The sequence below is a fragment of the Podarcis gaigeae genome, assembly GCF_964106915.1.
Source record: "Podarcis gaigeae genome assembly, chromosome: 12".
NCBI lineage: Eukaryota > Metazoa > Chordata > Lepidosauria > Squamata > Lacertidae > Podarcis > Podarcis gaigeae.
The window spans coordinates 61,114,752-61,139,332 of NC_139688.1; the positions used below are offsets into that span (position 1 = coordinate 61,114,752).

General features: G+C 41.8%; 1 protein-coding gene across 2 annotated transcripts in view; it reads left to right on the forward strand.

The window, feature by feature from the left end:
* The window catches only part of CNTNAP2 (contactin associated protein 2), a 1,058,844-nt gene that overhangs the window by 899,213 nt on the left and 135,050 nt on the right, over positions 1–24,581 (forward strand). For both annotated transcript variants that reach the window (XM_083706252.1, XM_083706253.1), the window contains one exon: positions 11,688–11,815. In XM_083706252.1, the coding sequence (XP_083562378.1) occupies positions 11,688–11,815 (128 nt within the window). The remainder of the gene's footprint in view (positions 1–11,687; positions 11,816–24,581) is intronic.

Genomic DNA, 24,581 nt, shown 5'->3' on the forward strand with positions numbered 1-24,581 from the left:
AGGCCAGCTAATTTATACTCCAGAAGCAGACCGTGGGGCCCTCTTAGTAAGGCTATATTCAGAAAGCACACTATTCCATTTCCCCAACATTCCCTTACCTGATAGCTTCTGCATTGTATGTGGCCTTTCGTATGACATAAAAGCCACCTGGAAATCTAGCAGACTCTAGTGTAAATTTAGCACTCACTTCTGTGTTAACTGCTTCCAGAAAACATCTGTTTGCAATCCTGTTGACCCGGAAAATCGTGGTATCCCAGCACACTGATATTTCCTGCCAAATTCATGGGCGAATCTTTTTCTTTTTTTAATAATAATTTTTTATTCATTTTCCAAACATTTTTATACAATCAACTCATATTACATTATTTTTCGCCCTATACGACGCACCGTCCCATAAGGCGCACCTAGTTTTTTTGGGGGGAAATAAAGGGGAAAAAATATTCCCCCCCAGGCGCGGGGCTGGGGCGGGGGAGGCCCGCCGGAGCTTCCCCTGACCCCAGCCCCCAAACAGGCAGCTCTCTGCAAGCCGTGGGAGCCCAGGGCCGGCTCCCGCCGCTTGCGGAGAGGTCCGCGAAGCCTGGACGTGCTGAGCTCAGCGCGCGCAGGCTTCCGCATGCAGGCACCTCTCCGCAAGCAGCGGGAGCGCTCCCCCCGCTTGCGGAGAGGTCCGCGAAGCCTGGACACGCTGAGCTCAGTTCGCCCAGGCTTCCGCATGTAGGCACCTCTCCGCAAGCAGCGGGAGCGCTCCCCCCGCTTGCGGAGAGGTCCGCGAAGCTTGGACGCGCTGAGCTTAGCGCGCCCAGGCTTCCGCATGCAGGCACCTCTCCGCAAGCGGCGGGAGCGCTCCCCCCGCTTGCGGAGAGGTGCGCGAAGCTTGGACGTGCTGAGCTCAGCGCGCCCAGGCTTCCGCATGCAGGCACCTCTCCGCAAGCGGCGGGAGCGCTCCCCCCGCTTGCGGAGAGGTCCGCGAAGCCTGGACACGCTGAGCTCAGTTCGCCCAGGCTTCCGCATGTAGGCACCTCTCCGCAAGCAGCGGGAGCGCTCCCCCCGCTTGCGGAGAGGTCCGCGAAGCTTGGACACGCTGAGCTTAGCGCGCCCAGGCTTCCGCATGCAGGCACCTCTCCGCAAGCGGCGGGAGCGCTCCCCCCGCTTGCGGAGAGGTGCGCGAAGCTTGGACGTGCTGAGCTCAGCGCGCCCAGGCTTCCGCATGCAGGCACCTCTCCGCAAGCAGCGGGAGCGCTCCCCCCGCTTGCGGAGAGGTCCGCGAAGCCTGGAGAGCGAGAGGGGTCTGTGCACACGGACCCCTCTCACTCTCCAGGCTTCAGCGAAAGCCTGCATTCGCCCCATAGGACGCACACACATTTCCCCTTCATTTTTTGAGGGGAAAAAGTGCGTCCTATAGGGCGAAAAATACGGTAACTCTCACATTCATCAATTTTTGACTTTCCTCAGTTTCTCTGCAAATCTTTCGTTAAAATTTCTATTGTTAACGCATTTCTGAACTTATTATTGCCTTTAACCATTCCTCTTCCTTTCTCCTACTTTCTTTTTTACAATATTTCTTAATTTTTCAAAGAGACTCTTCAAAACCAACAAGCGTTGTCTGTGCATCACATATGCTTTTCAGATAATCTGTAAATTCCCTCCAGTCCTCGATAAACTTTTGGTCTTTCTGATATCGAATCTTCCCAGTCAATTTATCCAGTTCCGCATATTCAGTCAGTTTCATTCTCCATTCTTCCACAGTTGGAATTTGTTCCTGCTTCCATCTTTGCGCCAGAAGTATTCTTGCAGCTGTTACAGCGTATTGGAAAAATTTACAATCTTTTCTATTAATTTCATTACCTACCAATCGTAGTAAGAAGGCTTCTGGTTTTCTAACAAATGCATATCTCAACATCTTTTTCAATTCCTTATATATCATATCCCAGAAGCCTTTCACCTTTTTGCATTCCCACCACATATGATAGAAAGTTCCTTCTTTTTCTTTACATTTCCAACACTTGTTACAAGTTTTATACATTTTAGCTAATTTAACTGGCATTATGTACCATCTATATACCATTTTCATTACATTTTCCTTCAACGCGGTACACGCTGTAAATTTTAACCTTTCATTCCATAATTTCGTCCAATCATCATATTGTATATTATAACCAAAGTCTCTAGCCCAATGTATCATTACTGATTTCACCTCTTCATCTTTTGTATGCCATTCCAACAACATTCTATACATTTTAGACAATTTTTTATACTCATTATTCAATAACTCTATTTGAAATTTTGATTCTTTTCCTTCATATCCACACATTTTACAGTCTTTTTTAAACATTTCACTAATCTGGTAGTAGTGCAACCAATCATAAACAAATTCTTTCACCTCTTCATAAGTCTTCATTTTCCATTCCCCCCCCCCTCTTACTATCAATTCTCCATAAGTTATCCACCTCCCCCTCATGTTTATCTTTTTCACACTCATCACTTCCAATGGTGAAAGCCAACGGGCGAGTCTTGGTTCCAACAGATTTTTATACCTCTCCCACACATCTATCAATGATCTTCAGAAGATGTGGTTTTCAAAGCCTTTATGATTTTTTTTCTTTTCATACCACAGATATGCATGCCACCCGAATCTATTATCAAATCCTTCTAAATCTAACAACTCTCCATTCACTAATTTAATCCATTCCTTTAATCAACAGAGGCATGATGCTTCAAAATATAGTTTCAAGTCTGGTAGGGCAAAGCCACCTCTTTCTCTCGCATCTGTTAATAACTTAAACTGAATCCTTGGCTTCTTGCCCTGCCAGATGTATCTTGAAACTATTTTTTGCCATTCTTTGAAAATTGATGCCCCTTTAATTATCGGAAGTGATTGGAATAGAAATAACATCCTTGGCAGCACACTCATCTTTATCGTAGTTATCCTTCCCCAAAAAGATAGCTTCAATCTTCCCCACACCTCCAGATCCCTTTTTATCCCATTCCAAACAGGTACATAATTATTTTGAAACAAATTGATATTCTTGGGGGTTAACCATACTCCTAAATATTTCACTTTGTTCACCACTTCCAGCCCTGTACTTTGTTGCATTTCCTCTATTAATTCTTGGTCCATATTTTTCGCAATAATTTTTGTCTTTCTTTTGTTTAAATAGAAACCTGCAACTTGACCAAATTGTTCTATTTCTTCTAGGATTCTTTTAACACTTCCCACTGGCTCTTCTACCATCATTACAAGATCGTCCGCAAATGCTTTGACTTTATACTCATTTTTCCCTACAGACACCCCTTTTATTTCTTCATTTTTTCTTATTGATTTTAGCAAAACCTCCAGCACCAAGATGAATAATAATGGTGATAAAGAGCATCCTTATCTTGTACCCTTTGTTATTTTGATGTTTTCCATTGTATAATTGTTCACTATCAACTTCTCTCTTTGCTCTGTATATATTGCCTTTATTCCATTAAAGAATTCCGTACCTACGTCCATATGTTCCAAATTTTTTAACATAAAGTTCCATGATATATTGTCAAAGGCCTTTTCCGCATCCACAAAGATTAACATGGCTTGTTTCTCATTCCTGGCATTCAGATATTCTATTATATTTATTATATTTATTATATTATCTTTCATCTGTCTGCCAGGAAGGAAACCCGCCTGATCCTTATGTATAAGATCTTGCAGTACTTTTTTCATTCTCTTTGCTAATATACTTGCAAAGATTTTGTAGTCAGTGTTCAACAGCGAAATAGGCCTATAATTTTTAACTTGCATTAAGTCCGATTCTTGTTTTGGGATAAGTGTAATAAAGGCTTCTTTCCAAGTTTCCGGTATTTCTCTATTCTTCAAGATATTGTTTACAACTTCTTTCAGTGGTACAAGTAGGGTCCTTATAGTATCTAGCTGTGAATCCATCTGGTCCTTCCCCTTTTTCAATTTGTTTATCGCCTCTTTAATTTCATTTTCAATTGGGCCATTCAAGTTATATTTTTTCTCCGTTGGGATCTTCTGCACTTCTTTTTCCTTTAAGAATCTTTCTATCTTCCTCATATTATTCTTTTCTTTGTTTTTATACAGTTGTCTATAAAAGTCCAGAAATCTTTTTCTAATTTCTTTCGGATCTTCTATTTCCGTACCTTCAAAGATGATTTTGTTTACTGTATTCTGCTCTTTTCTTTTCTTTATCTGCCACGCCAGCCATTTTCCTGATTTATTCGCGAATTCAAAATTTCTTTGTTTCATTCTTTTTATATTCCCTTCTACTTCCTTATTTATTATCATTGCAAACTGTGTTTGTAAGGTCTTTATGTTTTGTTTTATCTTTTCGTTATTTGGGTTTTTTATCAATTTTTGTTCATTCTCCATTGTTTGTCTCAATAATTCCTTTTTGTTCTTTTCCCTATTTTTATTTTTCAGGGCATTTTGTTGAATGAAAAAGCCCCTCATCACAGCTTTGCTGGCATCCCAGACCGTACTCATTTTTATTCCCTTATTACAGTTATTTACAAAATATTCCGACAGGTTCTTTTTGAGCATTTTCTACTACTTTCTGATCATCTAGAAGATAGTTGTTTATTCTCCATCTGAACGTTCTTTCTTCAAAACCTTTTAGTTCAAATTTTATTGCACTATGGTCCGAAATCACTCTTGGTTGAATTTCAATTTTCGAGATTATTGGAGTTAATTCATTTGAGACCCACACCTGGTCTATTCTTGACATGGATTGGTTTGGTTCTGAATAAAACGTGAGTTGTTTCTCCAGTGGGTGTCTAAGTCTCCAAATGTCAATCAAATTACAATTCTTAGTCATTGAGAAAAAAGTAATTACCCATCTTTGCTCACCCCTGTTGTTCTCAGTCTGTCCATTTCCATTGACACTACTCCATTCAGGTCTCCCATTATTATAATTTTCTGATCCATATATTTGAACAGTCTTTCTTCTAAATTTTTATAAAATTCTGTCTTGTTTCCATTTGGTGCATAGATCCCGACAATTATTATTTTTTCTCCTTGCTACTTAATTTGAACTGCCATAACTCTGCCTTCTTCATCTTTAAAAATTTGTTGAGCTTCAATTTTTTTCCTGATGTACAAAACTATTCCTCTTTTTTTACTCCTATCCAAAGATATAAATTAATTTCCCAGTCTTTTATTAATTAAATTTTTTTTATGTCTTCTTGCCACATGAGTTTCTTGTAGACAAATGATATCCAAATTTTTCTTTTTTAGATGTTGTTTGACTTTGTTTTGTTTTTTTATTGTTACCGGTAATCCCATTAATATTCCAAGTCCATAACTTTAGCTCCGTTTTCGCCATTTTGAATTCTTTATTACAAATTTTATAATTCGTCTACCTCTTCTTCTTCTTTTTCTTCTTCTTCTTCTTCTTCTTCTTCTTCTTCTTCTTCTTCTTCTTCTTCTTCTTCTTTCTCCCTCTAATTCATCCGGGTCCGCTCCTCCTGCCACCTCCATTCCTGGCTCCACTTCTCTTGTTTCTTCCTCATCACTTCGCAGCTCTTTATATTTTCTTAGAAATTTTCCTATTTCTTCCGGGCTCGTAAGTCTATGTCTTTTACTTTTGTAAATAAAAGAGATTCCTTCCAGGTATTCCCATCTGAATTCTATATTAATCTTCCTTAAAATCTGAACTGTTGGTTTATATGGGTCTCTCCGTTTAAGTAACCTGATCGGGATGTCTTTAAAAATGATTATGTAGTTTCCTTCAATGTTCAACCTGTTCTCTCTATTTTTCTGGAGTATCAAATTTCTCGTCTCTCTGTCCTTAAAGGTAATCAGGCAGTCCCCCGGAAATTTTCTTGCCTTAGCCGATCTTATCTTCATTCGAAAAGCACTTTGCACCGATCTTGCCACCTCATCTACATTCATCTCCATCCATTGTGCAATCTATTTTATTAACTTCTCTGTAATATTTTCTCCTTGCACCTCTGGAACCATCCTCAGTCTTAAATTCACTTCTCTCTGCCTGAGTTCGTTCATAGAAATCGCATCCTAGACATCCCCTTGTGTTTTATTAATTTCAGTCATTCCCGTCCTTATTTTTTCTTCCTCCTTCTTCACTTCCCTCATTTCCAATCTTGTCTTTTTCAACCCCTCTTCCAAATTCTGTGTCCTTTTACTCACATCCTTCAATTGCCCTTTCAGTTCATTAACTGTAACATCATTTTTTTGTCCATTTGGCCCATTCTCTTATCCATTTGCTCTAATTTTGCTTCTATATTTTTTTCACTCTGCTTAAAATTGGAATTGATCTCTGCAAACATTTTCAAAATCTCTCCTTTAAAGTCCGCTTCTTGTTTTGATCCTCTCCTCTCTACCGGTGTTCCTCCCCCCCCTTTCTTTTGTGTATGAGACATTGTAATTAATTTCCGAACACCTGATATGATATACAGTCAAAGACAATCAGTATATATACAGTCAATAGTAATCAGTATTCAATCTTAATATAAATCATTAAATCACTTATTTTCAAAAAAAAAGGCGTAAAAAAAAAAGAATTTTTACCTTTCCCAATTGTCATACTCTTAAACCTAAATATTACTCAATTTATGTATATCAGTTTTTCCAAAATAGTTTTCACAAATATATACTTATAGGGGGGAACACCAATAAATTTTTAAAATTCACACTTTTGAAAGATCAGTCTCCCACTGCATAAAATAAACTAACTTCCTTTCTTCTTTCTTCTTGCCACCACTTAGGCTATATCCATACCGTCTTCTTGTTGAGGAAATGCCCTCCTAATAATGCTGCTGTACTGTCTAAATTTTTGTAATCCAATGGTTATATATTGTATTCCCAAAATTATAATCCAATTATGTGACCAAAGTTATTAAAAATGCTGATAGGTATTCCAATAATATCCAGAAATGTCCAAGGGGCACCAAGTGTATCCAGAGGTAGGAAATAAAAAAGAAGTATCTAAGGGAGTCTAACCACCAATAATTATAAAGGCTGCCAGCCTCCTTATTTTGTAGTGATATTTGAGTTCAAATGTGAAAACAATAATATTTTTAATTTCAGATATAAAAAACAGAGGGAGAAGAGAAGAATAATATTGGGGTGAATCTTGGGGGAACGGAAGTGCACATGTGTTGGGTGGCATTACTTTTGTGTCGCACCACCCACACTGGTGTGAATATCACTCAAAAAGCCACAGTTCCATAACACAACAGGGAATGTAGTGTAAAAGGAACAATAGAAAGAGCAGCAGAAGTGTCAGCATTATAACCAGGAAAACTAACACAAAATCCCATACCCTACAACGTTCCTCAGATGAAAATAGGGACATTTCTCACTCCTCTCAAGCTGACCCTCCTTGACCCCCCCTTTTTACTGTCCCCCTCCAGGCCCTTACTGTCCAAAGAAGGGCAAGTGCCGCCCCCCCCCGCACCACTGGGACGGAGCACACACGCCTTCCACCGCCCTGAGAAAACCCCTTAATCCTGATTTTATTTTATTCTTTGGTAGATTTACAAAAAGAAAAGCACACCCCAAAAATAAATTTTAGAAAGGGGCAAGATTAGATGTGGATGCACAAAGCATTTTGTAAAAAAACCACCTTTCCTCCCACTGAGGGTGGCCTGGCCCTCTGCCTGCCCCTCCGGGACTGGGCTTCAGTGGTGGCAACCTCCCCTCCTCCTCCTCCTCCTCCTCCCCTGCTCTCCAACAACCTCTATGAGCTGCAGCAGAGGCCATGGAGAGGCCATGGGGTGCCCCCTTGCAGCTGCCACTGCCACAGCCGTTGCTCAGAACAGGCCCCAGCTAATCCGCCTCCTGAGCTTGGCAATGGCGGCGCTGGAGGGAGAAATAGGGACATTCTGGGGGTCAAATCAGAAGCTGGAGTGGCTTTTGTAATTCTGGCTGTTCCTGGAAAATCGGGACACTTGGAGGGTATGTGATTCCCTACATCTTAATGCATCATATAAATGTATGCCACTGAAAGGCTGGCAAATGAGTCCCCCTTCCTGCCCTGTGCTTCAGGTCACAAGTTATTCCTCAGCAGCATAAATATTTCCACAACTCACAATGAGTGACCATTCTTATAAACAACAAACTAGGTCTCAGCATGATGCATGTCTAAGTGAAAAATCCCTTTGCTTAAAAAATGGAAATTAACTCTTCTGTAAGTCAATGGAGCAGCTCACATGTTAAAAAGCAACTGATGGAATGGATATAACTTAAATCCTAGATATAACAACTTAAAAAGCAGTGGGGACTTAATGAATTTACCCTGTGAAAAAGATGTGGCGTGCAGAGGGACCCTTTCAGTGCAGTGACCCCTCCTAAATTTATGCCACTACGGTAGCACAGCAGAAAAATATAGGAAGTGGATAGTAATAATTTGTGTATTTTTAAGTAGATTTATCGTGCTCGTTTGCGAGTGAGTGAGAACAGCAATTTTCCAGCAACCAAAAATAAAAACAACAGTCCACTATAGATATCCACTGTTTTCAAACAACACTTTAACTGTTTTAAAAGCACAGTAATTAAGTTTCTAATTACCCTCTTAATCACAGATGTTAGGCAGCCATTCTAATAAGATACCATCCTAAAACGTGATACTTATTTTCTTAATTGCTTTAATTGCATTTCCTTTTTAAAAGAAATGCATGTTCTCTTCATCACTTGAAAAGGTCTAAGTAAACAGTGGTGACCAAGTGAACGTTTAACGTCATGAAATTCCCTGCAACCATGAAACGCCCAACTCCTGATGTGGAGCCTTCCTTGCTGTCTTCTAATGACACTTGGCTGCAGTTAGTTTTCCAGGTGTTCAGGGCCCAGAAATGCAGCCTTCTGGATATGTTCACAGGGTTTTGAATCTGTGCTGCGTTTGAGCTGAAGAGCTTTCCCTGCCCTTTGGAAAAGAGACAGAGAGTTTGTTTTGGTGCTCTTTCTTTTTTCTTTCTCCATTAGTTTATTAGTGCAACGGGCCCAGCAGAACCGTAGAAAGTTCCCCTCTGAGCAAACCCATCCCAATATAGCACTGCTATCCAAGGCCCCTGTTGAGGCTGGAACAGACAGAGCAGAGTAATGGATGGAGCCAAGGCCGAATCCGACAGGTCGCCAATAGAGGCAGCATTTCACTAGCTTTTCAACCCCCAGGGCTGGTTACCTGAAACAACGTAACTGGACCAATTACATTAGCAAGCTATGGCTAGCAAGTTGCAACCATACCTGTGCCAAAGGGTGAGGGTGCCATCTCTTGAAAGACACCATTCTAGTCCTTAGGTAAGGTCCCCATGGTAGAGCTCCCAGGGGCAGAAGTGTTGCAACTGATCAGGTGTTTGGCAGTGCCTGCAAAGCCCCTTTCATCCATGCCTAGCTTTACCTGCTGCTGCACATTTGACATCAGACAGGGCAGGTGGGCATGGCTTGGCTGAGACAGGCTTGCAGCTGAAAGAGGAGGTTCCCCATCTCTGCTGTGCAAGATTGCTCTCATGAGCCCTGCGATCCTGGCTGGATGGGGCTGGGCGGGCAGTCACTGTCAGGTGAAGGGTGGGGAGGAGGAGGGCACAGAGCTGCCTGCCAGTGGGGAGCTGCCCAAGAGGAAGGACATGTTCGAGTTACGTGAGCAGAATTCCCTGATCTGGACCTTGTGCAGAGTATGAATCAACAAGCTTTCAGCACCAAGAAAGGAGTTACAAAGTTTTACTGCAAAGTGTCTTTAAACTTGTTTTGAAAATGTTGTAAATACAAATCAACACATTGCTCATAAACAACTAGCAATGTAGTTTAATTTTCTTTACGTTCTTACTTGTTGATATCATCTCTCTCTAGTCTCAGAGACAGATTCTGAGAAGCAAGTTGCTTCCTCATTGCGTCAGCAGCTTCTGAGAGAGACCCACATCCCAGGAATGAGGGGGGGACATGGGGGGGGAGATCCTACCCTCCAGTTGCAGCTTTAGTGGCAAAAGCACATTCTTGCACTTGCTGCATTCTCTGCAAAAAATACATTCTGCAAATGCAAACTTCCACTAAGTCTCATACGCAATGCACACAATTTTATGCACACCAGGCTTAACATTTTTTACAGGATGTTTAGAGGACGGGGGAAGGAGGCAGACCTGCCCCAGCCACCAAGGAGAGAGATTCCTTGGCACTGGAAAAGGGCATCAACCAGCCACAAGGGATGTCTTTGGTCTAATCATGCTTTTAATTAGTTTCCTGAGATTTGAGATTTAATACAATGTTCTACTATCATTGTTGTTCTTGCATTTCCATGAAACCTGTTTTGTGGTGGAATTGTGGTACCAACATTTATAAATAGTATTTATGAGATAAAGGTAGGAATTGATATTAATTTGTATGAACAAAAACTGAGAAGCAAATGGATAACTCCTCCAAAGGAAGCAGTAATTCCTATATTAGTTTGAAGTACAGTGTAAGTTTAGCTTCAACTCTGCTTTTGCATTTGGTCAATCTGCTGTCATTCTGGTTCCCTGGACCCCTCAAGGGCTCAAGATGAAGATGAAGAATTCCTGAAAATGTAGTTTTGCTGTTTGTTAAAGAAATCACAAGACAAAAAGCAGAGAAGAGGAGAATACACAGACTGCTATCTGATTGCAAATATAGCTTAGCAGCTCAGGGTTAATGCAAGCCCTGTTTGGGTGTTGAAATCTTCCATGTGAAGATGGAGATGCTCTGTCGCTTGTCCCGCTGCCTTCCATGTGCCTGAGGGTTGCATGACTGGCTCAAAGACTTGCTACCCCGGTAGGCTCCCCACATGATTCAGAACAGTTCTTCCCAACCGGTTTGGTATGCTGGTCCACCAATCCAAATTTACTTGTAAAGTGACCCATTGTTTCATTGTCACGTGAATTTTGGACTGTAGGCTTTCAATAGCCATTGGTTTTGTTCAGGTATCTTATAACCATGACTTGATGTAGCCAAGCAAAAATTTACTTAACACAGGGGTTAAGTAATTAATGAGGAATTTGATGAAACATTTATAGTACTTATAAAGTTTCTCATATTTTTAATGGGAATGGAAGAACATTAACCATCTGATTGCAGGGCACTGCTTCATAGGCTATAAAGATATATTCTAATAACACAGTTACACAAGCGGATATAACAAACTTTGGCTATTTTTAATAGTTTGATTCACAATAAAGTCAATTTTGGCAAGTCTCAGAGGGATGGCAGAATTGAGCCTTTTGACATTTGGTTATAAGTGTCCCCACAGCATTACGATAGGCCAAAAGGTTGCAAGAGGCATTCATCATACCAGTTAATGATTAAAAACCACAATTATTTTGGGTTTCCTTCAGACCCACTTGCAATTAGCAACCCACATCTTGCGAAACACTGATTGAGAACCCTGTATAATTAGGGCCCTGCACTGTGCAGGCAGCTGACATGCATAGAGAAGGGTCCCTACCACAAACAGGAGCCCTCTAACACACAGAGGGCAGAAGGGATGTGCATGGTGACATGATGGAGTTGGGGCACCCTTCCCCACTCTCCCCCCTATTGCATGTGGAGCTTGTGTCTTGTAGCAACATAGGAAAAGGCTAATAAGATCATTGCATTGGTTTCATTGTTATTTTGGAACAACTATTTTCTTAGAATGATAATTTCACCATACAGTGCTCTCTGGGACAAAAAAAAATCACTCTTCAATGGATAGCTTGTGATGTTCTCTTCTTTTGTGGCCACTCAGGAGAAAAGATGCTGGCCTCCTATCTTACAAAGACCACCTGCCTGTCAGTCAAGTAATGGTTGGAGATATCGACCGGCCTGGCTCAGAAGCCAAGTTGACTGTGGGGCCCCTGAGATGTCACGGAGACCGTAAGTTTTCTATTACATGCATTATCTAAAAGGTTTCCTTGCTTAGTACAATTACGCAAAGGTAAATTGCCCTACCAAGACAGTTTGGGATCTCAGAACATCCATAACTTGCATCTCAGAACATCCATAAATATATTTTGAGAAGTAATTCCTCTATTTGCCTCTAACAAAGTCTGTCACACATGGAATGAGGGCAGTGCAGGAGAGAGGTAGCACCACCCACCTGCCTCCCTTAGAGGCAAGAGTGGCTTGCAAAGAAGAGTTTCAGGTCTTGTGGTGTCTAGAAGTTCAAAGACATTGCAAGCGCTTTGGGAAGAGAATTCTGTAATGGCCACAGTTTCCTAGCTATTGCAAGATTTGGGCCAATGAGCCTTGGAGCCTATATAAGGCCTCCCCCCCCCCCCCACTCCTTGCCTGGCCTCGGGGCTCCTTGGATACATGCTTTTGCATGGTGCTCATTCAAAGCTATCTATGGAATACTGCAAAAACGCATATAGAAAAATGACTCTATAACCAGGCTTGGTTTTGCATCCTAAGTGCAGATGTTCATCTTCCTTGCAGGGTAAATGAGGCAACTTGGGCTACCCTGCTAAGTTTATGACGATATAAACTGCAATACAAACAGCAGCAAAGCAGCGCTCAACATCTGTGATAGCACAGAACTCTGCCGTTAATGCCATTAGCATTACTATTTATATTGCAATAAACTAACTTTATAGAGGTATAAATAGCAGCATTATGGCTAAATGCATCACTGGGAGCTTGGCTTATGGATGTATAAAGTTTGACATTATTGCTGGTGAGGATCATCCATGTTAAGAAAGGTGGATGCTGGGCTGCAAACCAAAACTGCTTTTTTGCTGTATGTTTGAGCTTGAAGGTTGAAGAAGGAGCTGCAGACATTTCAGCACCAGCTTTTTCAGTTCAGATTTTCCAGTTCAGATTTGGAGAATTCACCGTTAAAGATTCATTTCAATCCATGATCTCTTAATTCATGAAAAATGAAATCCCTACCCTGAGAAGCCATTAAGTCGGGGTGGATAACCTGATTTCAGCCCAAGGACTGAAATGGACAACATTATGAGGTCCATTTGCCAAGGTGGGTATAGCAATCTCTGTACAGCGCTATACCCCAATGTCTGCTGAGTGGTGCATAAGATTCCTGGGGTCATGGTCCTCAACCACAGTCTGCGACTCTTCGGGGAGGAATGACGGAGTCTGCAGCATCTTTGAAATGTGGTTTATTAACACCTATGTACAACCTGAGTGCAGAGTTTACAGCTTTCTCATCTCAGGAGCTGCCGCCCCTGCCCCACCCCCAGCACTGCATTCAGAGCCATCCTGCCTGCCCTCTCTTCCTCTGCAGCAGCCCATGGAATTCTGCCCCACTCCTTCCCAGCAAACTTTTACATTTTGGATAATTGTTCCTGTGACATCTTGTCGTCCCCCCACCCCCGGTCACCATGACAACCTGCCCACTCTCCTGTTTCTGTCCACTCCTCAGAGCTGGGTGGGGAGGCAGGTGGAGCAAGGGCATTTATTTTTCTATGCCAAAGGTCCTTGATGCTCAGTACCTGGCTCCCCAGTGCTCCTTAACTTAGCTGCACTTAGCTAGTCTGACCAGGCTGGTTTGCATAAGCTAACCCATGAATTCCTTGCCTGGCACAGTTCCGCAGCTTGTATTTTCCATTATATCCCAAATGTCATCTAACTACTACCATTTATTAGTTTCTAATATTCACCAACAGTCTCTGGTACCCTAGATCTAGGACAGTCCGTTGCAGTCTATTCACACAAAAGCCAGAGATTTCTGCATGCTGCTGCTGCTGCTTCTGCTGTTGTTATTGTTTACACACCCTTCACCCTAAGGTCCCTAGATGTGGAACAGCATTAAAACACAATGCATGCTTCATCAACATTTGTCTTGCAAGCAAGAGGCATTATTGCAGTTGTTCAAGGATGCTTTGCATCCATACAGAAGAACCTGGGCTGGAGTGTGGAACAGGGCCAGTTAGAGATGTGGGTGGGAAGAGGGGTGTGACTGGGGAGAATTCTGAGTGCCAGACTGAGAGGTCTGGAGGGCTGCATTTGGCTTCTAGGTCTGGAGTTCCTCATCTTTGCATTAAGTGCTTGGTGGTATCCCATAAACCAGGCTTTGTGTAATACAAAGATTCAGAACTGAGGTTACCTCTTAGCTGTGCAGAGGAAGGAGTACAATCCCTGGGCTGTCGATTGGGTCCTCCAGCTGAGACCCACAGAGCAATGCTGATCCCAAGAAGTGTGTGCTTGCTAAGCTGCAGAGCTTGTCCATGCTGCCTTTGAAGCGCCCAATGAGCATTTCAAGGCTTGTGTTTCTTATAATAACCTTTATAATTCGGGTAATAGTAATCGTTACATGTCAGTCCCACTGACTTCTGGATGTGGTAAAACAAGTCTAAAGTACCGTAGTTTTGCTTGGGAATGCCATGACATTGAGTGTAACTGTATATTTCCCCCTCCAGTCAGTGTCCAGAGCCAAACCTGAAATGTGTGCCTTGGAAAATTATAGTTCCACCTTATCCATCTGTTCCTTTCCTATAAAAGCTGCAGCCTTGATATCTGTTATTACTCTTCTTCATAGTGTGTTTGGTACGCAAATATTATTTGTCAAAAGGGATTTTGCAGAGAAGAAATGCTATCTAGAATTGACAATTAACAATGTTTATTTTAAAATAGAATTTAGATGGTTTGGTTCTTCATCTTTGGATTTACAAATAATTATCTTCCACTTTGACTTTGAAATCATCTGCAGTTATGCTTTCAGTTAACAGAAACCCCTTATTGCTGAGGATTTTTTAAGACTGCATTCCTAAACCCATCTACCTGGGAGTAAGTCCCCTTGATTTAAGTGAGGTTTACTTCTGAGTAGACATTTACAGGTTTGTACTGTTCGTTTCTCAAAACGGGACAATGTTCATTTGTTTGATGTTTATTCATTTTATGTGGCAAAGATCCTCTGGCTTTTTGCCTGAGGTTTATTTCGTTTTTTAGAAATGTTATCAAGCATTCTACAGCTAGCTTTCCAGGAATATTTTTCACTTATTGCAATAGGGCATTCAGTTTATTTTTTTGTTTAACAAAATTTGTATACCACTTGATTGTAGTAAAACTGCTCAAGCTTTTCAGGAACTGTTGTTGACCATTTATTGCTGCAGGCAATATGTATTCAATATGCAGTGTAGTTAAAGATTTCAGACAATAGCAAGATACTGATCTAGAAAACATAAATATGATGTTGCAGAATCAAATTATTCTGAGAACTGAGGAGTTCATAAGTGCCATGGAAGAACCCACTCTTGCAATACAGATGTCAGATATGTTAGGATATCACATACCATTGGAACCCTAAATATTTCTACTTGGTTATCTAAAAAGTTATTCTGGAAAATAATAAGAAATAATGTTTAACCTTATAACTGCTGCTCAGGTTATAATAGCTAAAAATTGGGGAGCAGCATAACTCCTACTATAGCTGAATGGATTGAGAAAATTTGGTTCATATTAGCTATGATTAAGCTAATTTATTAGAAAAGAATACATATAATCCAGCCAAACAGGTTTGTGGAAAAACTGGTATTTTTTGTAATGTTTTGGGATATTAAGTTCAATGAAAATGTTCAACCTTATGCTGCTTTCAACCTGATTTAATAGTATTTCTTTCATGTTCTTTATTTTTGGTTTACTTTGTTTATTAAGAAAATATCTTTTAAAATAAAAAATAAGAATTTTATTTGTGACTGAGTATGTGTACGTATTCAATAAATGTTCACCTTAAAAAAATACACCACTCTGGGTGCCCTCCCTAATGAAATGTGCTGGGCATGGCTATGCTGCCATTATTTACTATCCTCAGTGGTTCAGAAGCATGTATCAATATTACTGATACAACTCCTTTTGATTTTCTTTTTAGATTATTTCCTTTTCTTTCAAAGATCTTGCTTCTATTTTTGAAGGAATGATCCTCCAACCTAACTCCCCAGCTCACATTCCTGAGGGGCTTAGAACATGCTTTCCCCTTGAGACTTTGCCTGTTTCCACTGCAAATCCATGTACCCAGGCTGCAACATAAAAATGTGACCATTCTCTTGAATTTACTTTGTTAACAAAACCATGAAAACGACTGTGTTAGGGTGATCGTCTGTGGAGATGCTGGAAGCCATGAACATAACTACTGCAAATTTCATGTCAGACAGAACAACATCCCTGTTTCAGTTCCCACTGCAATTCTTTTTTGAAACTTTTCTTTTTTCTGTAGTCGCATACAGTAAGACAGATGGGGAAGGTTTTGATCAGTGCTATTTATTTATTTATTTATTTATTTATTTATTTATTTATTTATAGAAAAACAGGTGCCGGAACTCACCATGAGGTTGTTACAGTTGTTACTGCTGGGCGACTTGGGGCAGGCCTGAACAGTTGCAGAGCTGCTAAAAACTATGGCAAGCTGTCTCCCTAGCTGGTTTGGGGGTCACCCCTGGTTCTGGTGCAGGTCAGCTCAAGGTGCCCCCACCCCCCTCATTCTCTCTGATTCAGGCGGATGACTAGGACAGTTCAAAAGGGCAAACGCGCATGTGTACAATGGGAGAGGCCTGGCTGGAAAGCCTAAAGCCCACCACCGCTACATGGGAGAGGGATTGGAGAGAAGGAAACATGAATTGGCCCTGCCCTGTAGATTGACCAGTCGTGGCTGGGAGCAGCTAGGAGCCAAGTGAAGTCATTGTTCTTATAAAAAGTGTGGACTTGCACACAAGGGCCAGTTTCCGTTTTCACTTGAAATGTTCATTTGGGGCATCTCAGAAGTATGTAAAGGCAAGACCAGTGCTTTTTTTCTGGGGGAACGCATACCCCTAAACATTTTGCGAATCTAAGTTTGGCCTCATTGCAGGGCAGTATTTCAATATGACTAGGAAAATGAGAGTACCTCTAAACATTTTTAAAGAAAAGCACTGCACAAGACGCAGGTGGGAGAGTGCTGGCTTGCAATGGCGCTCAACTGAGAGGGAATGGAAGTGCGTTCCCGCATGCTCTGGCTGAAAAAGGCATTGGTTTTGATGATGGACAGGATGGTGTCTGAACATTTGAGCACAGAAAAGGAATATTATTTTAAGACATGAGTTCTCCTTCCTGAGTCCTGTTTGTGTTAGAAGAGTAAGAACTGAAGAAGCAGGTGGTTTTTCACATCTGAAATTTATGTTCTTCATTTCACCTAGTTTCTGTGAGTTTTCGTCATCCAGTGAATCTCTTTCCTCTCTCAGCCTTGGCTCACTGCACTGTGTTGCTGTTTTTTAAACTTCCATTAAGTTTCATTGCTGAGATAGGAAAGAGCTGTTGCGCTTACTGTAATAGTGTGACCACTCAGGGGTTCACAAAGTCCAGCACTATTCTGGATTAAATATAGAACCATCAAAGGAGGGGAAATGGTCTTGAAATGTTGGGAATTCAGGAATTAATAAAAACCCTGTCCTTGCATTGATCTCATGTTCTCTAGAGAAATATACCATGAGCTGCTATTCATTGATTTTTATTGTATTTTATGCTTGACTCTTATGTCATTTCAGATTTTATTCCTTGTCTTTCTGAATTTTCCTTCTATATACTTTTCTATTTCATTGTTTGATGCTATTAAAGGATTTTAGAGGAGTAATAAGTTAATACAGGGCTATGAATTGGCAACTGTAATTTCCTGTAACTGGTGTCAGAAGTAAGCAAAATTCCCTCATTTTAAATCTGAAGCACAATGAATACCAGCAAGACTATTTATGTTTCTAAGTACAAGTGTATAACCACAAGATGCTGTGTGGTTGATACCCCACCCCAGCATTTACCTCTATTGCTTTACTAGAGTAAAAGAACCCATCCCATTCCACATTGATGTAAACAGGCTCTGTGATTATATAGACTGGTCTCCTTTTCTCTGAGTTTTGTAGCACACAGCCACCACACTTTAAACAACTCAATACAAACCAGGGATTATGCTTTGCATACAGTAACCTCATCCAGCCCACATTTCACCAGTTTCTCCAAAATAATATAATAGGGGACTTTGTCAAAAGCCTTACTAAATCTAGATACACTACATCCACAGCATCCCCCCGATCCACCAAAAAAAGATATAAGATCCCTCTGACATGACTAGTTTTTGAGAAAGCCATGCTGGGTCTTAGTAATAAAAGTATCCTTTCCAAAATGTTCCCTTACTACTTCTCTTCCTCTCTTGGGCTGCAGCTCCCTCCTTGCATCCTTTATGCTGTTATCACCAGGTTGGGCATCACTTTCCTTTTGATGAAGACAGAGGCAGAGTAGGTGTTGAGCAGTTCCGCCTTCTCTCTGTCACCCAACAGCATTTCGCCATCTTCTCCATTCAGTGAACCTGCTAGTTGCCTGTTCTTCCTCTTACTTCAGGCATAGCCAAAGAAACATTTTAAAATTATTTTGAACCTCTCTTGCAAGACTGAAGTCATTCTGAGCTTGGTCCAGCTCATCTTCTCCTCACAACTGTTTTGCTACTCATGTATACTCCTCCTTTGTTATTTCCCCTTTCTTCCATTTCTTATACAGTGGAACCTCAGGTTACCATCCTCCTTATGAACACTTCGGGTAACAAGCTCCGCTAACCCAGAAGTAGATGCTCCTGGCAGCAAACTTTGCCCCGGGATGCGAGCGGAAGTCACATGGTGGAAGCAGGAGGCCCCATTAGCGAAAGCGCGCCTCAGGTTAAGAACGGTTTCGGGTTAAGAATGGACCTCCAGAACAAATTACCGTATTTTTTGCTCTATAACACGCACCTGACCATAACACGCACGCAGTTTTTAGAGGAGGAAAACAAGAAAAAAATATTCTAAACGAAACAGTGGATGTATGATTTTTGTGGTTCATGCTGTGGCCACAGACATGTGATCTGACGGTGAGTTTGGGGTAGCCCAATGCAAAAATCCTGAGGATCCATGTGGATCCGTGCTTTGTAACCACGTTTTAAGTGGGGAGGGAAGGAAAAACACTCAAGGGACAAGGAGCACACGTGGGGGGTGTGGAGAAGGATGCTGCTAATAATGCAGGAGAGGCTCCTCTCCGGCTTTCCTCCTTTAGAACAAGCAGGCTCTGGTTCTCTCCCTCCTCCCTGGCAAGAAAACCACGATAGTAACCACTCTGAGACAAATCAAGAAAAATTGCGACCAACACTCTCCCCCAACAAGCGCAGTGAGGTCAAAACACACACAGAGAGAGAGAGAACTGGCCCTAAAGTCGCAGGGCGCTGGGAGAGCGCAGGGGCGCAGGGAGAGTGAATGGAAGCAAGAGAAGGAGAAGGAGCCCTCACACACACACAGACACACAGTGTCAATCCTAAAGTCGCAGGGGCGCAGCAGGGGCGCTGGGAGAGTGAACGGGAAGCAAGAGAAGGAGAACGATGCCTCACAGACACACAGACACACAGTGTCAATCCTAAAGTCGCAGGGGCACAGGGAGAGTGAAGGGGAAGCAGGAGGAGGAGAACGATAGCTCAAGCACACACACACACACACACACACACACACACAGCCCCTACAGTGGCTAATCCAAAATCGGACAGCAAAAAACTGCAGGCAGGGACAGAGAGCACGGGGTTGTTTTAAAGCAGCCAACTCCCGCTCTGCTTCTCTCCCTCCTCCCCGGCTCCGCTAGCTGACAGGAGCTATACCCGCTTTGCTGTTTCAAAGCGAGCCACGGACTGCTCACGACTGCAGCAAATTCCCCCGTCATCTGTAGGCATTCGCTCCATAACACGCACAGACATTTCCCCTTACTTTCTAGGAGTAAAAAACTGCGTGTTATGGAGCGAAATTTACGGTAAGTTCGTAACCGGAGGTACCACTATTCACACCTTTCTTATATCTCATCTCATCTATAAGCTCCTTATGCAGCCACACCAGATGCCTCCCACATTTTCTTTCTTGTTGGAATTGTCTGCCTTTGTGTCTTCAATATTTCACCTTTAAGAAACTCCCACTCATCTTGGACACCCAACTACACTCAGCTTTCCCTTGCCTGTGTAATAAAACCCAAAAGGACATGTTCACTTCCTCCCATTTCATCAATCAGTTTTTCCCTGTTGGTGAGGACCAGGTACAAGACAGATGACTCCCTTGCTACTGCTTCCAACTTCTGGGAAATGAAATTGTCTTACCCCCCAAAGCAGGAGAAAACAAGCTTGTTCCCTCTTCCATGTGACAGACCTTAAGATATTTGAAGATGGCTCTCATATCTCCTCTCAGTCTGCTCTTTTCCAGGCTAAACATATCCAGCTCCTTCAACCATTCCTCATAAGGCTTGGTTTCCAGAAGACAGGACTATATGAATTGAAACATAAAATTGGCATCTATTCACAGGAGGAGATCATTTGAGATAAAACTATACAGGCCTAATGAGGTTAAAAAGTACCACTCAAGCCTAATGACGACATAGTTTCATGGTGCTGCTCAGATCTTCTGCTACTTTCTCCATACTATCCTACCTGCAGCTAAAAAGGAAACCCTGTAAGAGTCTGAACACTTTAACCTCTGCTTCAGCATCAGGCTCAAATATCTGTTGCAGAACAGAAAAACAAGGGGACAGCAGAACAAGACATGTGCAGTGGTCTCGACCTGTCCTCCACCGCAAGGACAACGCCTCTCAGTTCATTTCAGTATCAAGCTGCTTTTCTTAGAGTCTCAGGAGAAAAAGAGTGACCTACCAGGTCATCCTACTAGAACTTTCGAAATAAATCCAATTCTATCACAGTTCTCTAATGTCTAATTAAAATGGCTTTATTTTCCTTGCATAAGCCAATCTTCTTACCATTCACCTCCTACTCTTTACTATACAGTAAAATTCATTGTAATTAAGTTCCACTTTTAGTACCAGTGGAGGTAGAAACCGCTGGGAGGAACTGAGAGATGAAATGGGAGTAGCATACTGTCTTGTGGGAAGATTTTCTTGCTCCCTTCTTTTCTGCCCAAGATTGATTCAGCATCATCCATGCTAATTGTGTCTGTCTATGTTTTCTCATTTCCACAGAATCCAGAGTTACTTGCAGGGAAGCTCCTGGGGAACAAAATCTAGTGGTGTGCCTAGGGCAAAGTGGGCACAGCAGGCTAAAGTGCAACCGCACCCCTGTGCCCTTCATTCAGTGGGCAGGCAAGAAACACCAAAGACACATTCCAATAATCTATCACTCACCTTTTCCTACCAAATAGTAGGAATTCACAATTCAGTTCAAAATTAAAAGGGATAGTGTCCTCACAGATACTGAAAAAGTGTGTCCTGCAGCAACTTTCTTCTCTGATCTGTGGGCTGCTCCTGCTGCATACGTTGGAAATACGCACGGAGGGGAATCCTCTGAATAGTCTTTGGGTCTCTCTTAAGTACCCCAGTTGTTGTTGTTGCTTTCTCAAAACAAAACAAACTGCGGATCATGGGGGAAACTACAGGCAGAAATAGGAAGAATACTTCCAATTCCAGTTTTCATAACCAACTTGGTTGAATGAAAGGAATCAAACAGATTTCTAGCAGGTGTTTAAGTCAAACCCACTAATTACTTTAAGAATAATTTCAGTCCATTTAAAGAGGAAATTATTCATGCTCGTAGTGCTCTTTCTGATTGTTATGAGGTAGGCAAAAGCTTCCCAGATTTATTAGAGCAACTGGCATACATTGGATCTCAGCCAATGCAGGGTATGTAACAGCTGTGGTGCACATAGATTTCTACCGCATTATGGATTAGGTATTGATGAATAAGACTGAACTGGCAACCTAATAATGAAAATCTGTATATTTCCTAGTGGCTTGAACAATCTAGCTCTCTAGCATCTGTTCATGGCCACTGGGCCTATCACCTCCTGGCAAATAGAAGGGGAAGAATTAAAAGACTCCTGCTTCTTGGGAGAAAAGCAATGACAAACCTAGACAGCATCTTAAAAAGCAGAGACATCACCTTGCCGACAAAGGTCCGTATAGTTAAAGCCATGGTTTTCCCAGTAGTGATGTATGGAAGTGAGAGCTGGACCATAAAGAAGGCTGGTCGCCGAAGAATTTATGCTTTTGAATTATGGTGCAGAAGGACACTCTTGAGAGTCCCATGAACTGCAAGAAGATCAAACCTTTCCATTCTGAAGGAAATCAGCCCTGTGTGCTCACTGGAAGGACAGATCGTGAAGCTGAGGCTCCAGGGCTTTGGCCACCTCATGAGAAGAGAAGACTCCCTGGAAAAGACCCTGATGTTGTGAAAGATGGAGGGCACAAGGAGAAGGGGATGACAGAGGACGAGATGGTTGGACAGTGTTCTCGAAGCTACTAACATGAGTTTGACCAAACTGTGGGAGGCAGTGACTTCCGGGTTGGCGCCTCCGGCAATGGCGGAGCTCCTCCAATCGGGAGGAACTTGCTCCGTGGAAATTAGGGTCTGACTGCCACGGCGAAGGCGGAGACCCACTGAAATCACAAGCGGGAGAAGCTTGTGAACCTGGGATTCGGCTAGCACCTTTTGCGCCTCCCCTACTCGTGGGGAAACCCTGTTTTGGGGATCCGGAGCGACGTGGGGTGAGTGGTGCGGTGCTTCGAATTGACTGCTTCTTTCACGGAGTGAAGCTGCATTGCTGTTGCCGGAGAGCGCTGACTTTTTCCTGTGGACAATTGGACTTTAAACAACTACCTGTGAGTAGAGCGGAAAATTGGATCTTTAAATACCTTTATTTGGCACCGAAGCGGGAAGGTCTTAAACAGGAAGTCCGCCTTCCGCTTTTGTAAATAGATTGAAGCAAAGACGTTACAAGCTAAAGTCTTTGAAAGCTTTTGGCAAAGGATTAAATTTCCATCGGTTAAAATTCCAAACCCCCCCCCCCTTGGAAGCAGGAGAAGAGGGGGGGGAATTTGGACCTAGCGAGCCTGCAGGAGAGAGTGAAAAATCAAATTACCACTGCTCTGAACCTGGAAACGGGCTGCCAGAAAGAGTTCATTAACTGCGAACAGAACATATTTGACAGCTAGCTAAATAAGAAAAAGATACTGTTTCCATTGTCCTCTTCTGCATTTAAAAAGGAGGAAAAGTAACTGAAAATTGAAACTATCTTTATGGTCTGAGTTGTGTTTGAAAGGATTGATACAAGTGGAGAGTGTTTCCCTCTAGAGGGAGCTTTTGAAACTGTTACAGGAGTGTAACTGGGGAATCGTCAGCTGCAAGATAAGGAATTGTGAGAACCAGGGATTGACCTTGGACCATTTAAAAATGTTGACAGGAGAAGCCATAGTGACTGCATTATGTAGGATAAGCTATTCGCTTGAACAGCTTCTTAAGAAGATGGATGACATGACTTAAAATTGATAACTTGGAACAGAAAGTGATTAATTTGAGACAAAAAGTGAGCACCAACACAGAAATAATTCAGGACTTGGTACAGGAATCTAATTTGGCAGGACAAATTGTGGAGGAGAAGGAGAAAGCACCTAAAGTAATACAAGTGGGATCCTTAGTCTTACAGAAGTAAATTGAGGACTACAAGTTGAGGCCTTTTATGATTGAATCTAGAAAAAGTCAGATTTTGAGGATCGGATCCCGGCTCGGACTGAAGAAGGAAAGTTGGAAAGATCCCTCTATGCAGGGATTAACTGACTTCTGGGACATGGACTTGAGTCTGGAGGAGATTGAAGTTCTGGGGGCCTTTGGATTTGGAGGAATCTTGAAACATGTCCTGAAACACTTTATGGATCTTAGCTTCAACTATGGAAATTTGGCTGACCTGTCCAGAAGGAATAAAAGTATTGTTAGGTTGGAGTTTTCCCGAGATTTGCTCTTTAGCATTAAAGAATATGAAGAAGACCTGCAGTAGGGACCTGGAAAAGAGTTAAGAGCCTCGGACATAAGATCTCCAGGTTGATGGACTATATGGAATTGACGTAAAGGACTGGCAGAATCCGAATCCAGGGAAAGGAGATGGTGGGAGAAGATTGGAAAATTTAAAGTGTATATATAGAAATATTGTAAAAATTAATGAGTGATAGAAAAATGGTGGAATGAAATTTTATGGCCTTAGCAGAAATGTTATAAGGTGTTAAGCATATATAAGTATTTTAGTTTTAATGGAAAATAAGGTTATAAAATATGTTATTTATAATATGATAGAAAATAGAGAAAGATGGAAAGGATTTGCTGAAACAATTAATAGAAGTGGAATACAAAAAGGGAGGTGAGAGGAAGTCGAGGAAACAAGGGAATGAAAGATAGAGTATGGAAAAGGTGTGATGTATGTTTTTAAATTGTTTTTGTTTTTTTATTATTTAGGGTTAGGGTTAGGGATTGGGTTTTGTTTAGTTTAGTTTAATAGGCTTAGGTTGTGTTTTGTATTGTCTATATATTGTATTGTATTGTTTCCCCCCCCGCTTTTGTCTTCTTTGCTTTTCTTTTCCTTTTTTGTAATCTTTAAAAGCAATAAATATTATTTAAAAAAACTGTGGGAGGCAGTGGAAGACAGGAGTGCCTGGCGTGCTCTGCTCCATGGGGTCACGAAGAGTCGGACACGACTAAACGACTAAACAACAAGCATCTGTTCCTGGAGTTATTGCTTGGGGATTACGTGGCCATGGGTGCAAGGGAGTAAACATAAATTCCTCCAAAGGTTGAACAGAGTGGCAAACTATCAGTTTATATAATGTCAAGCTCCCCAAGAGTTCATCCTCTTTCCAGATATGCATGGCTGGGATTGAACTATCCTTTTTATCA